This window comes from Schistocerca piceifrons, chromosome 7, assembly GCF_021461385.2.
Source record: "Schistocerca piceifrons isolate TAMUIC-IGC-003096 chromosome 7, iqSchPice1.1, whole genome shotgun sequence".
Lineage (NCBI taxonomy): Eukaryota > Metazoa > Arthropoda > Insecta > Orthoptera > Acrididae > Schistocerca > Schistocerca piceifrons.
The window spans coordinates 594556879-594572723 of record NC_060144.1 but is presented as its reverse complement, the minus strand read 5'-3'; the positions used below and the strand labels follow the sequence as shown (position 1 = coordinate 594572723).

The window sequence follows — 15845 nt, the reverse complement described above, 5'->3', positions numbered from 1 at the left end:
TGGACGACTGTTGAAAAGGCATTCCGAACAACAGCAACAGTAAGGCATGCAGGTGAAGTTGGTGCTGAGAGGAACTTACTTATAGTGTCAAAAATCTTCAGCTAACAAGGCCTCGGTGACTTGTATATATACATAGTCTAGCCATGAATGCACAAAAGCCATATAAAACTGGAGCAGCTACGGCCTATCTGCTCCCCAAAACCTGTGGCTAAGGCACTTTATGACATTTTCTGGGTTCTGGTTTTCAGGTCTCTCAGGTGTGATAACCAGGACAGTTTGGAACCAAAAATGAGGCCCATGAACATCACTGAGCTTTTGAAATGTAGACTGGCTTACCTCATATGCAAGTCAGGTAAAGCAAAAAAGAATGAGAATGACTAAAATAAAAACACAAGGTACTGAAACTTGAAGTCCTAGAACGAGAAATCATCCGAAACATACATGGGCCACCAAAAAATACAGAGGTATGGAAATTGAGAAGCAATGAAGAAGTTTATCGCAACATAGAAAACATAAATGAAACATTACGAAAGAAGTGACTGCTATTTTTTTTTTACACTTGTACAGAATGAACAGCAACAGGTTAACTAAACAGATTTTTAAATATATTTGGGACAATAGCTTGGATTCAAGAAGTTAGGAAAGATTTGGAAAGAAATGACATAAGTGAAAAAGATGCAACAGAAAGACAGATTTTCAAGAGGAAAGTGTTAAAACTGGAAGGATTCCAAGGTACGAGGGAGAAGAAGACTGGGTCAAAATGGTCCGCGGAGAGAAAAAGGACACATAGTGAAAAGATGAAAGAATATTGGAGGAAAAAGAAAGAACAACAAAGAAGGAAGCACTGAAATTGGTGCGTGGTCCTTAAGATGATCCAAATGAAGAAAGAAAGAAAGAAAGAAAGAAAAAGAAAAACACACATTTATCTGCAGAAAACTGAAAACCCATCTTTGCAGCCCACTCTTCTAACCTCCGTAGTTGCAACAATGGAGGAGGAACAGAAAACAGCAAAATCATCCACAAATAAGGAGGATTGTATAGGTCTCCTTACCATACCTGTGATACTGTTTATGATTATGGCAAAGAGGGTAACAATTAAAAGATTGCGCTGAGGAATATGATTGTCCTGCTAAAAACGATCCAACAGCACATCACCAACATGGGACATAAAAAAAGCGCTTGGACAGGAAGGACAAAATGAAAATGAGGAGATGGCTAAAAGCCTCATTGATGGAGTTGCACGAGAATACTGTGTCTCCATGTAGTGCTATATGCCATAATGATATCAAAGAACATACCGAGACAGTGATGTATATGTATGAATGCCTGCTGAATAGCCGCCTCTTTGTGCAGCTACAGCTGTATCCCTCGATTTATACTTACAGCTTTGTGAAACAGCAGAGATACCAGTATATCCTGTAAACAATGTGCATTTAGTGACAGCAACTGATCATAAAAATTATACTGCTATTAGGCAGGTGCACATTAGGTGCAAGATTTTTAGAAAGGTACTTTGATGTGACTGTACTGATTACTGACTCTTTAAGTGTGGACTGGATTTTTGGTAATGACTGGTTGACCAAATGAAGATGGACATTCATTTTGGAAGAGGATGCTTAAACATCTGTGATAACAATGACGAATTGGAGGTTAATTTTTTCAGAGAAGAAGAAGAACCTTCCATAGTGTCAGGAATTAGTATTATCAAGAACAACTTAGACGATGGAACTGAAACGGCAATTTACACAAAGGATGCTGTGGTCACAGAAGAAATTCGGAGCAAGTCAAAAATTCAAGAAATTTAGTAATTTGTCCAAATCCTACAGGGAAGAATTGCAAGAAGTTTTACGTATGCAAGCAGAGGAATTTTCAAATAATTCTGGATTTATGGTAGGACATCAATGTCAAATGATGGTATGGCTGCACAAATGGTTGAAAATGAAATTGTATCCAGCAATCCGGTACATACACTAACACTAGTTAAAAAATTTAAACATTTTTCCGGAATCTGGTTTGTAAATGGATGGATTTGCCTAATTTGGGGTGCTGAATACACGGGTAAAATCAGTTTTTCTCTATGATGTTACATTTCCTAGGTACACAGCAGAATAAAAAATGGTAATAGTGAAAATTGACACAATTAAGAAAAACAAAAATACACATTCAGAATGTTTGAAATCAATACTATTTTGTCTGTATACACGGGCATGATGCCAATAAAAGGTCCAAATTAGTTCAGAAGATATTTTCACCGTTAATCGTCTTTGGTTTTTGAAAAATGCGAAGATGGAGCCCTTCTTTTGTTTGCCGTTTCATCACACCCCCTGTCAAGACTCCAGCAGTAGTCACCCATCATTGAAGGGTTCCAATGGTCTTGGTAACGGAGTTCCATGGTAAGAATGTCTTGGTGAAAGCGTTCACCATGCTCATCACTTACGGCTCCCTAACTTTCCGCGAAGAAATCAAGGTGAGAATGTAAAAAGTGAATTTTAAGCGACATTCTACGTCCCATGTTCTTATAGTTGTCTAAAAAGATAATTCACAAAAGTAACATAGTTTTTGTCTTTTCTGTTGCCCTTCACAATTGCTTTAAAAGAAGACCAAGCAGCTAATTGGATATCTGGGAGTTTGGTATCAAAGGTTGGATCTTTTAGCAATTTTCTTATTTGTGATCCAACAATTATACCCTCTTTCAGCTCACTTAATTTGGGAAACTTTTCTTCTATGTGATTGAAGGCCTCACCTTCTTTATCCAAAGCTTCTACAAAGTTCTTGATAAGGCCCAACTTGATATGAAGGGGAGGCAAAATGATTTTATCAGGCTCAACCAACGGAGTATTGTTCACATTTACATTTCCAGGAACATATGACTTCCTTATACACCACTCCTTGACTGTATAGTGGCTCTTGGTGTCACGGATGTCCCAAAGGCACAAAAAGCAGCAGTATTTCATGAATCCAGCCTGTAAACCTGTAAGGAGTGCAACAATTTTTAAATCACAGCAAAGCTGCAATTCATGATCCTTATATTTGATTGCCTCAAGCAGCAAAGCGATGGTTTCACAAGTTTCTTTCATGTCTACTGTATAAGCAAAAGATAAAGATGGAAATGCATTGCCATCATTCAGTAGCACTGCTTTCAAGCTGGTTTTACTGGAGTCAATAAATAGTCGCCACTCCTGTGGATTATGTTGTACACCTAGCTGCATTATCAGACAATTGGCATCTCTACATACAAACATTGAATTCTGCATATTGAAATACTGAACGAAGGAAGCACCTCTTGATCTGAAACAGGAAATTTTTGTCCCTGGAGCTAGAAGGTTCCATTGTTGCAGTCTCGACCCCAAGAGTTCAGCTTGCTGTTTCGAAATTTTTAGATGGCGAACCAAATTGTTCAATTCTTTTTGATTAAAGAGCTGAGGCAAAGTGTCATAATATTGAAGACAGTACTCTTCTATATGTTCAATACTTTCTGATTCACTTGACATGGTATCTGGTTCTGTGGCTTTCAAGTTACAGACAGGAAAAGGCAACCCCTTATCACGGGGCACAGGCAAATGCACTGACAATACATTCGGATACTGTATTTTATGTCTAGTTTTGCTTTAATGTCCCAGAATATTTGTAAGAGAGAAGTAACAGTCTGAATAATGGTCATTAGGCTCACACCACACCATCGGAACAGCAAACGGCATGGTTCGGTATTTTCCTTTCAACTACTTGGTTAAGTTTGCAGTACAGGTTATGCAGGCAATGTGAGGTGCAAAATTTTTATCTTGATCACCAACAGGACAATCAAAATACAATTTATATGCCTTCTTAACCAAATCAGTGATTGGTTTTCTTTGGGCTTTTGCAGTGAATTTCCCACACACATAACAAAAGTTGTTGGGGTGGTTTAGACAGCAACGAGATTTACTAGTTGCCATTTTTCTTAGAGTGAATTCTAAACAGAAAAATTTGCACTATCTTTCACAGGAAACACACTTAACATTTACTGATGATTTGTAGATCTTCTAGCTCTCCTATGGAAATAAAAAACAAACAATTGAACAAAACGCGAAATACTGAATACGAAAAATAAAAAGCCTTTAAAAACTCAAAAATGATACATGCTAGAACATTTTGAAAGGTATATTCAGATTCTACACACCAAAATAATAATAGTTGATGTATCACATCCCAAATGCAAAATGGCTGTTGACTACTGTAATTAAAAAAAAAAAAAGACAACTACGTTGGACTAATCGCGTCACTGAGCCTCAGCGAGATCTATCTTAATAATTTAGACGTGACAAATAGTTATTGGAAGTTGGAACTGGAGGCAAGAAATCGAAAGTTAATGCATTCTTGCACAACAGAAGATGCTACAACTTCAAGCAGATTACATTCGGTTTAAACATTTCATTAGCAGCATTTGTTTGACCTTTGGACGTGACTCTTGGGGAGAAGCTTTTGCAGAATGTAACAGTGTTTGTCAATGATATTTTGACTGCATCCATGTCAAGGCAGGAGCACAAAAATACACTAAATAAAGATTTAACAACATTTAAATCAGCTGCAGTGACACTCAATCTGAAAAATTTTAAATTTGCAAGAAGATGCAATTCATGAGACATGCCATCTTGTCTGCAGGACTGAGTCTGATCTGAAGAAATTAGGAGCAATTCAAAATTTTTCACTACCAACCTGTAAAAACCAACTTCAATCATATTTCAGTTTTTGTGGATACTACAAGCATTTTCTTAAAAGTGTATGGCTAGTTACTGCTTGCTTTACTGCAATTAACTAGGAAGAATTCAGTTTGCACTTGGGAACTGGCCAAGAGGAAGCGTTAGATGATATCAAGAAGCAATTCTTAGAAGCCCCACTACTGTACCAGCAGACCTTGATATATCATTCTATCTTGAGAGAGACACTACAGTATCTGGACTTGGGAGCCACTTTATATCAACTACTCAGTGAAAATGATCAGGAACAACGTCATATGATCACGTTCGCAAGTCAAGTTTTGTCAGTGTGGGAAAGGAAATATTGTTAGACAGAGCACGAAGCACTTGCGATTTTTTAAGGCTTTGACTAATTCTGCTATTTTATGGTTGGGCAGCCCAGCATTGCTCAAACAAATTATAGGGCATTATCCCTTCTCCTTCAGTGCAAATTAATATACATACAACTTGCTAGATGGGTCATCACCCTCCAGGGATTCAGCTGTGATATCCAGTAAATTCCTGATGGAATAAATGTGGTGCCTGATGCTTTGTCACATCTTCTGCAATATTTAAAAGATGTTTGTACTGAGATCCCATGTGTCAGAGAAGAGAGATCAAGGTTAATTTTATAAGAGGTATGTATGGAGAGTTAAAAATTCATACTTCTCTATGTAATATCAAAGCAGAGCAAGAAGCAGATGAGATATTAAAAATGATCAAAACAATGTATCAATATGAAACAGACACTAAAATTCAATAATATTACTTAATTTATGGCAACATCTTGTATTGTAGCACAGACTTAAAACTAGGAATTGTGGAGACTTTGCAAGCCAAAATACAATATTGAAAATATGATTAAATAGCATCCCACTTAGGTAACGAATGGACATCAATTATTTCCAATATGATGGACATAGAGGAATTATGGTCAAAGTTTAAAGGGATTGTAAATGATGCTCTGGAGAAATATGTGCGAAGCAAGTGGATTAATGGCGAGGAATCAGACACTTTTGCATTCTCAGTTCAAAAAAGAACACCCGAACGACAGAAGGCAAAAGCTAGCAGAAATTAGTGTGCCTTTAAAAAGATAATGTGCAAAGCATGCAAAAACTATCACAAGCATACCTTAGTCAAAGGTCTTGCTGAGAACTTGAGAAAATTCTACTCTCATGCGAAATCACTAAGTGGGTTGGAGGCTTTCTATCCAGTAACTCACTGACCTGTCTGGTGTGGCTACAGAAGACAGCAAAGGAACAGTTGAAGTTTTATATTTCATGTTTAAGAGTGTTAGGATCCTCACCACGTCAGATTAAAAAACGACATCAAAGCAATTCAATGGCAGGCTGGCAGGTTCGACCAACACGCAAGTATAACAGAGGTGCTTCGTGAACTCAAGTGGAAATCCGTAGGGGGAAGACAATGTTCTTTTCGTGGACAACTATTTAGAAAGTTTAGAGAATCGGCATTTGAAGCCAATTGCAGAACAATTCTTCTGCCGTAAACATATATTTTGCATAGAAATCACATAGAAAAGATAACAGAAATTAGGGCTTGTAAAGAAGCTTATACAGCTGTTTTCCTTCACTTATTCTGGAGTGAAGCAGGAAAGAAAATGACTAATAGCACTACAAGGTACCTTGCACCAAGCACCACATGGCAGTTTGTGGAGTATGTATGTGGATGTAGAAATATACCCTTATCAGTTTTGGACGTTTTGGTCCGGAGGAATTGAGAAACAAGTGATCTTTGATAACATATCTTGGCGAGTACAAAAAAATTATAAAATAATGTGACTTAAGTCAGGATACCAAGGTGTCTACAATCTAAAGACCATTCAACCAAACTATTTGATAATGGACTGCAATTTCATTCTAAAGTGTGTAGCTCATTGACTGATGAAGAAAAGATCCATCACAATGCTGTGTGTACATATCACCCAGCAATAAATAACAGTTATCATGATCCAACTCCTAAAACATGTTTGTAAAGTATATATCAATTACCACAATCCATAAGGTGACACTGTGCAAATTCTGAATGCCAGCATATACACTGCCAAGCCCTGCAGTGTAATGCAGACAGACAGTACTTGGCCGAACTACCATGATTTGTGTTTGAAAATCTTCCCTATAGGAATGTTAGATATGTCATATCTCTCACAATGTGATTTCCACATGGCAGGATCATTTAAGAAGGTGCTGGGATGCAAGTGGTTTGAATATGATTAGCAGTGTACCAGTTTCCCATTCAATGACTGCATACACATTCCAGCAACCCATATTACGCAGGACTCACCAAACTTCCCATCCATACTACAATTGACTACGAAATAGCAGAAACTATGTGGAATAGTGGGACTTCCTGTTTTGTAATTGTTGTTCCAATACACAACAATTTATAACAACCAGTTCTTTTCTCATTCCTCACATCATCTGACTAAAAAACTGAAGAGATGGAAAGGGAAAGTACACAGACACATCAATGAGACATCTGTACAATTTAACTCTGAAATGATGAGCAGTGCAGCAGGTATAAATTCTGAGACAGTTTGTAAACTACTGCACGGCAGAAATCATACTGATGAGGGAACGAAAAGTGTGATTTCTTTCCTTAAGTATATCTTTGCCGCTTTTGTACTGTTCCATGATAAAGGTTCCTTCTGGGTGCTTGCTCTATCATCTAAGTAATCCATAGTTTAGGAAGAACACAACTTTCATTTAAAGCAATATGTTTTTAACCCTTTCATGCACAGTGTAGCTGATCAGCTACAGACTTCATTTCTTCGATGTATCCTATACTGAGCAACATTTTGTAACACATTCGTTATGTAGTTAAGTGTATACACACTACTGCAGCTGCTAAGCTGCTACTAGGTCTTCATAGCGATCATAAATGGCAGAATGAACAGAAACAGTTCGACAATCAGCTGTGTGGATGTACTGCCGTGCATGTGTTTTGGCAGAAAGTAGACACTTTTTTTGTGTTTGTGCACCAATTTGTGGGTTTGAAAATTACTTTTTTATTTTGAAAACGTAAGTAGATATGGTGTAGACAGTTAATTCGAGTGTCTTTACAATAGATTTGAAATTAGGTCTGTTTCTGCGTTTGTAGCAACTGTCAACAATAATGCTTTGTTAATTTAATTAAAAAATTTTTTCAATATTTTTTTCGTAATGTAGGCACTATAAACTAAACATGGCGATTTTTACAGCATAAAATAAAAAATCATTCATTTAAGGGTTAAAAGGTTGGTACACATGCACTATAGGTAACCTACCTTGCAGATGTAATGTGTTGTCCAATATTGCTGGAAAATCAACTATGCTCCGAAGATCCATGTCATAATCTACTTGCAAACGGAAGAGTACATGTAGATAGTATCCAGTAGCAGAACTCAAATGCATCAGAATTTTCGCTCTATCAGATGGGCTCCATTTTTCCTTAGCAAAAAGAACATCTCAATTAGATTAATCAGTTTTTCCTACTAATGAGTATACATTATATTTATCAGAAATTATGTATACACTGTATGAAATAATGTATAACAATGGAAAGCCCAGGTTGGAATATCAACAATGAAGAAAAGGATGGATCTTTACTTACTATAAAGATGATACTTTGAGTTGCAGACAGGCACAAAAAAAAAGACTGTTACAAGTTAGCTTGCAGCCAAAGCCTTCTTCAGAAAAGAAAGGAAAACACACACAAATGAACACAAGCTGTCACACCTCATGCACACATGACCACTATTGCTGGCCGCTCTAGCCAGACTCACATTCACACAAGCATGCATCCATCACGCTGGCGCGTGGGATGTGACCTGCGCCTAGCACTGAGGCGAGGACATTTTGGAAGTGAACTGGTGGCACAGTTAAGTGTCCCGATCCGTGCTCTGGCACAGGAGCCTGCCAGCTGGGAGAAGAAAAGCGGGACGACGGGCAATTCATTAGGGAACAGCGGTGTGGGAGACAACTATTGAGGGAATGGATCAGGCGGTGAGGTCTCAATCTTCAAATATGCATACATAGGAACTGCCAATGATGCCCTGTATTGCAAATTGTACTTGTGTGATTGACGAGTTTGCAATGGTGGGCTCTCCAACTATGAGTGACCCACCAATGCTGGCACAGTCAGCAGGCAGGGACGGTGTTGGTTGGTGAGTCGACACTCCAAACCCCATGGAGTATCAACTACCATAGCTGGCACCCACAAAGGTTTTGGTCCAAAGGAAAATGCCCAGACCACTGAATTTGGAGGGTATCATCCACTGTGTTGGATCATGGGTTTTGAGGTCTGTCGTGCCAGGAGGAGGATGAGAGTATGTGGGTTGTCACCTACTGAGGAGCTCTGGCAGTCATGGACGTGGGTGGTCCTGTACACCTACAGGCACTGCGCATGCTGGTGCCGTGGTGGATATGCTCACTGATTTCAACATTTGTTGTTTAAATGTACACACCATTCGCTCCACATCGTCATTGGTGTAGGGGCGAAAAGGCGGGCTGAACAGGGGGGCGGGGGGAGACAGGAGCAGCAGCTTGATGTTGGACACACACCAAATAACTGCACACCATAGCCTCCACGTCTTTGTTCAGTCACGGCATATCGGCTAACAAAGGCTCTCATCTGTGACATACCTCAGTGTCCACAATGGAGGAGTTCCAAGATATGAGGGTGTAAGGTAGTTGGGATGACATTGCGGTGCGTATTCCCCTCCAAAACCAGCATGAGAACATCAGAGACACAAACAAATGGTGTGAAAGATGGGCGCAGGCACAGAGTTTTGGATTATCTGATTTGGAAAAAAAAGTGGGCCTCCCACACAGCACGTAGTACATGACACACCGTAAGACAAGATCACGGCACATTGACGTTCTACATTAGTGTGGATACTGGAAGAGCTCCTGTTGGTCAAATGCTGGGTCTGATCCTAAGAGTACATCAGAGAGTTCATCCGTGTTTGCATATTGCATAGTAGGCTTGTACTTAATGGTGTAATTGTAAGAACTAAGGAAAACAGCCCAACTCTGGAGCCTCTGAGCCGTCCCCTCTGTAACCCAAGAAGAGCACAACCAACAGTTTGTGGTCAGCAATGAGGGTAAATTCAGTCTCAAAGAGATACATATGGAATTTCTTAATGGCAAATATCACCCCAAAAGTCTCTTTCTCGATCTGTGAGTAATTTCTTTGGGTAGGCATTGTCTTCAGTGTATAAATGATGGGTTGCTCAGTACCGTCATTGTTGCAGTCCGACCGCACTGCACAAATGCTGTAGGGAGAAGTGTCATCAGCCAGCACAAGGGACACGATGCAGTAAAGGGTGTAAGGCAGGGTGCTGAGTGTAACGTGTGCTTCAGTTGGATGAAAGAGCGCTCACAGGCAGCCAACTGCCGAACGGAATGCTCTTTCTCTGCAACTCGTTGTGTGGGTTCATAAAATATGCTGCTTGGTGGAGGAACATAGAATAATAAATCACCTTAACTAAAAAGCCTGCAGCCCCTGTAGGTTTTAGGAATATGAGAGTGAGTCAATAGCCAAAACAGTGCAGTCAGTGGGCTGAATCCCTTCTTTGTTGAGCAAGTGTCCGAGGTATTCCACTTGCTCTTGGAAAAGAAACCTGACATTTGTATAGACGGCATTTGAGCCCTACATCTACATCTACATCTACATCTACATTTATACTCCGCAAGCCACCCAACGGTGTGTGGCGGAGGGCACTTTACGTGCCACTGTCATTACCTCCCTTTCCTCTTTCAGTCGCGTATGGTTCGCGGGAAGAACGACTGTCTGAAAGCCTCCGTGCGCGCTCTAATCTCTCTAATTTTACATTCGTGATCTCCTCGGGAGGTATAAGTTGGGGGAAGCAATATATTCGATACCTCATCCAGAAACGCACCCTCTCGAAACCTGGCGAGCAAGCTACACCGCGATGCAGAGCGCCTCTCTTACAGAGTCTGCCACTTGAGTTTATTAAACATCTCCGTAACGCTATCACGGTTACCAAATAACCCTGTGACGAAACGCGCCGCTCTTCTTTGGATCTTCTCTATATCCTCCGTCAACCCGATCTGGTACGGATCCCACACTGATGAGCAACACTCAAGTATAGGTCGAACGAGTGTTTTGTAAGCCACCTCCTTTGTTGATGGACTACATTTTCTCTGCACTCTCCCAATGAATCTCAACCTGGTACCCGCCTTACCAATAATTAATTTTATATGATCATTCCACTTCAAATCGTTCCGCATGCATACTCCCAGATATTTTACAGAAGTAACTGCTACCAGTGTTTGTTCCGCTATCATATAATCATACAATAAAGGATCCTTCTTTCTATGTATTTGCAATACATTACATTTGTCTATGTTAAGGGTCAGCTGCCACTCCCTGCACCAAGTGCCTATCCGCTGCAGATCTTCCTGCATTTCACTACAATTTTCTAATGCTGCAACTTCTCTGTATACTACAGCATCATCCGCGAAAAGCCGCATGGGACTTCCGACACTATTTACTAGGTCATTTACATATATTGTGAAAAGCAATGGTCCCGTAACACTCCCCTGTGGCACGCCAGAGGTTACTTTAACGTCTGTAGACGTCTCTCCATTGATATCAACATGCTGTGTTCTGTTTGCTAAAAACTCTTCAATCCAGCCACACAGCTGGTCTGATATTCCGTAGGCTCTTACTTTGTTTATCAGGCGACAGTGCGGAACTGTATCGAACGCCTTCCGGAAGTCAAGAAAAATAGCATCTACCTGGGAGCCTGTATCTAATATTTTCTGGGTCTCATGAACAAATAAAGCGAGTTGGGTCTCACACGATCGCTGTTTCCGGAATCCATGTTGATTCCTACATAGTAGATTCTGGGTTTCCAAAAACGTCATGATACTCGAGCAAAAAACATGTTCTAAAATTCTACAACAGATCGACGTCAGAGATATAGGTCTATAGTTTTGCGCATCTGCTCGACGACCCTTCTTGAAGACTGGGACTACCTGTGCTCTTTTCCAATCATTTGGGACCTTCCGTTCCTCTTGAGACTTGCGGTACACGGCTGTTAGAAGGGGGGCAAGTTCTTTCGCGTACTCTGTGTAGAATCAAATTGGTATCCCGTCAGGTCCAGTGGACTTTCCTCTGTTGAGTGATTCCAGTTGCTTTTCTATTCCTTGGACACTTATTTCGATGTCAGCCATTGTAATTTCACACAATGTAATAAAGAGGGTGCAGAGGTAGAGCAGGTGGTCTTGGCACTTAGCACTCGTAATAATTGAGTCGTCTAGATAATGCATACAAGGGGGAATGGAAATAGTTAACTGTTCGAGGTAACTCTGTAAGACTGTCAGAGTGGGAGAGATCCCAAAGGGCAAATGCTCATATTTGTACAAGCCAAAGTCAGTACTGATGACCATAATGTGGGATCTGCAAATAAGCATTGGTCAGGTCAATCTTAGAAAAATATTCACTGGTGACACGGGCATTGATTGTTGACCCAAAATCTCCAGAGAGCCGCAGGCAGCCATTTGGCTTCTCAACCGCTACCTGTGGTGTAGCCCAAGCATTAGTTTTGACAAGTTCAATTACCCCAGCTTCATGAAGGCAATTGAATTCAAGCTCAACCGCCGTCCATAGAAAGACCAGAAGCAGATGTGCCGAACAGAAACAGGACACTGCATTTGTATGCACCTCGAAATTGGTATTGCATCCCAGACCAGGTTTGACAGATTCAAAAGAGGCACAAAGATAAAGTTCCTGGAAGGGACCCACGCGCAAGATGACCTGAACTTTGTCCGTGACGGCAAACCCAAACAAGAGAAGGCATTTAGGCCAGAAATCTTGCAGTTGTATACGCAGACGAGAAAAAAAAAGTCTATGTTTTTTGCGGATGTAACGGTTAAAAATAAACATTTTCTCTGGTGAAAATATACTTTTTCCTGGGTCAAAATAAGCCACACGCCTGATGAAAGCACATATTTTCTCTGTTAAGTGACAATATACTTCCCATAGGAGCAGTGAAACTTAGTAATCCTTTGACTGGTGACTGTTTTATGTGCAGGTATAGAACTTCCCAACATTATGGAAACAAAACACAGAAAAAAGTGCACATTTTGAAAAGATCTTTGCTGTGTGGCACCACTTAAAATGCATATTTTTGTATTATGAAGAGATCCAAACAAATTCCATCAAATACAGCTATGTAGCTTCTGAAGCACTGAAGTTGAGATTGCAACGTGTTTTTATCAGCCAACCACAGCTCATGTCATGTGATCTCGCCATCCAACGACAGCAGATATTACAGGCATAGGACTCGTAATGTTGTCAGCCAATAACAACATCTTTGTTAAGCAGTGTGAGAAGACAAATAGGATAAGTCAATAGTTTAAATTAACAAAGTATAACTACAAGAAAAGCTAGGCTTTTTATGTGCAGGTATAGAACTTCCCAACATTATGGAAGCAAAACACAGAAAAAAGTGCACATTTTGAAAAGATCTTTGCTGTGTGGCACCACTTAAAATGCATATTTTTGTATTATGAAGAGATCCAAACAAATTCCATCAAATACAGCTATGTAGCTTCTGAAGCACTGAAGTTGAGATTGCAACGTGTTTTTATCAGCCAACCACAGCTCATGTCATGTGATCTCGCCATCCAACGACAGCAGATATTACAGGCATAGGACTCGTAATGTTGTCAGCCAATAACAACATCTTTGTTAAGCAGTGTGAGAAGACAAATAGGATAAGTCAATAGTTTAAATTAACAAAGTATAACTACAAGAAAAGCTAGGCTTTCACTTATAATATTAGTTGTCAAAAATTGTTTGCTGTTTTTCCGAGTGTGTGGTTAGGCAGGATCCTAAGTGCACAGCTTAAACTGCAGCAGCTGAAATTTCAGACAAGCACAATTACAAATTTCACTGCTGTTAATGAACATGTAATGGGTTACCTGGATAAATACGTGTTCCGTACAGCACTTCGACTTTTCCATAGACAAGCCAATTACATGAGCAATTGCTCAAGAACTCAAATTGCACATTTCGTTAAAAGGATAATTATACTTGTTGCCATTGTTACTGAATAATTTGTAATCTATGAAATAAGTAAAATAAATATGAAAGACAAACTTTGAAACTTGGTCTTTTTTTAGCACATTTTACCCTTACAGATATATTAAACACAAATGTGCCAATAGAATTTTAAACACTGGCATAAATGACTGGTCTTCTGGGCCTGAATTTTCTCTAAGTGGCTGGTCTTCAGCATTAAATTGGAATGAGTGTCCAACATTTCGTGATTTAAGAAATTCATCACATGCAACATAATTTATTTCGCGTAAAAGGAAATTTACTTTGAAAGTAATGCTCCTCAAATCACCATTCACAACTTTTCCAGCAAACTGTTAGAAATGTAAACAGTTGTGACATCATGCTCATCAAAATGAGGCTCACAAGAAAGACGCATCAAAAGTAGTTTGTTGTTAAAAAATATTGCATAGTCTGAAACATTTTGATGTCAACAGACACTTGTTTATGCAGTGTGTTTTGTTGTTGTAAATGGTGCGTTTTCTTTGCAAATAAATTTTTATTTTGGTGTTATTCTATGTAACCTACTTGTAAGCTGCCGCAGTTGTGAACTGACTTCTGAGGGGAATGGAGCTGTCAACTTATGCAACCAACTTGCAGGAGGACAGGTCAATGCTGGGTAGCCCAGACGAGCATACATTGTGAGATTCACCAGGGAAACTGTTGCTTCTGTGTCTGCTTGGAAACAAACATCCTAATTTAGAGTCACGAGATCAATAAACAACTTGGTATCAGGTGGACTGTCCTAGGGAAGAATGGCCTGAAGTTCACGGACCATACCTTTCCGCAAGTGGTGAGTGAGGCTGAACAGATTGCATGCTGGTAAATTGTGAAACATTCAAGACAAGATGGGAGCCTCCACTGCTTATGCTGACATGGTTTGAGTGGCTGCTCAGAGCCTACTGACACCTTTGAAAGTGATGAACCACGACACTGTCATTGGGAAATGGACATACGAGAATTTTGACCCCTTGATGGAGGATGAACCACAGCTATCTGGGGATAAGCCCTAAGGTGTTCATTTGCTTCTTGTGAAATTTCGAAAGAATCTGCCATTTTAAAAATATCGTCCAAAAAAGGATCGTCCAGCTTGGGGACGCAGTTTGTACTTCCACATCGGGAGCCAATTGGATCACCACACCACGAATCAAGGAATCCACATATGAGGTTTTGCAAGACGCAATTGAAATCACATGAACTCGGTCCTTGCAAATCTGTCTCCCACGAGTGGTATGACTGACCTGGTTGCTTGTGGTATTTATGGAACTTAAGGCACAATGTGACAACACAGAATCATTGTGAATAATAGTTTGACAGCAATGAACACATCCCCTCGAACATGAGGCAATCGGATTTGAGCTGGGAGCCAGCTTCTTTAGTAGCAAAAAGTCTTTGGGGAAGCCCGAGAAATGAATAGTGACCACTGGAGAGAGCAACATCAGAAACCCAAAAAGCAGCAAAGTGCTAATTCAGCCATTGCAAATACGTGTCCTAACATTCCCTGGTGTCGTTAAACAGCACAAACAGGGGTGGACAGGACTCCACCTGGGAAACGACCACAGAATGAACAAGCTGTGAATCCTGCACCTGCAAGCATTGTGATAAAAGGTGATTTTCCTGACGTAGCACGTCGGTTTGCTGTTGGAACTGCTGTTGCAATTACTGCTGCACGAGAAGCTGTTGCTGTTACTGTTTCACAAGTTGCACGAATTTTGCATTCATAAGATGCCATTAACATTTTATCTTTTCACCAATAATAGTAACCGAAATTGCGGCACTGGCAGGAGACGCTGGCCGAGCAGCCGAGGGTGTCGACTGTGTCACCGAAAAGCACAAAAGATAACAATGGCGATGGACGAACAAGACAACATGACAGAACAACAAGTATGAAGTGGAAACCAAATCATGAGTCTTAGACATACCAATAGCAAGAACCAAACAATGCTGTGTATAATGAATAAATGAGAGTGCAGTCGGAACACGACTGAGGTCCTCGACCCCATGCTGTGAGCATGGCCACTGGCATCAATGGGCTGACATGTGGCG

General features: G+C 40.2%; 1 protein-coding gene across 1 annotated transcript in view; it reads right to left on the bottom strand.

Moving 5' to 3' along the window:
• The window catches only part of LOC124804984 (nonsense-mediated mRNA decay factor SMG5), a 277769-nt gene that overhangs the window by 217762 nt on the left and 44162 nt on the right, over positions 1–15845 (bottom strand). The window contains exon 3 of the mRNA XM_047265375.1: positions 7996–8158. Coding sequence (XP_047121331.1) covers positions 7996–8158 — 163 coding nt within the window. The remainder of the gene's footprint in view (positions 1–7995; positions 8159–15845) is intronic.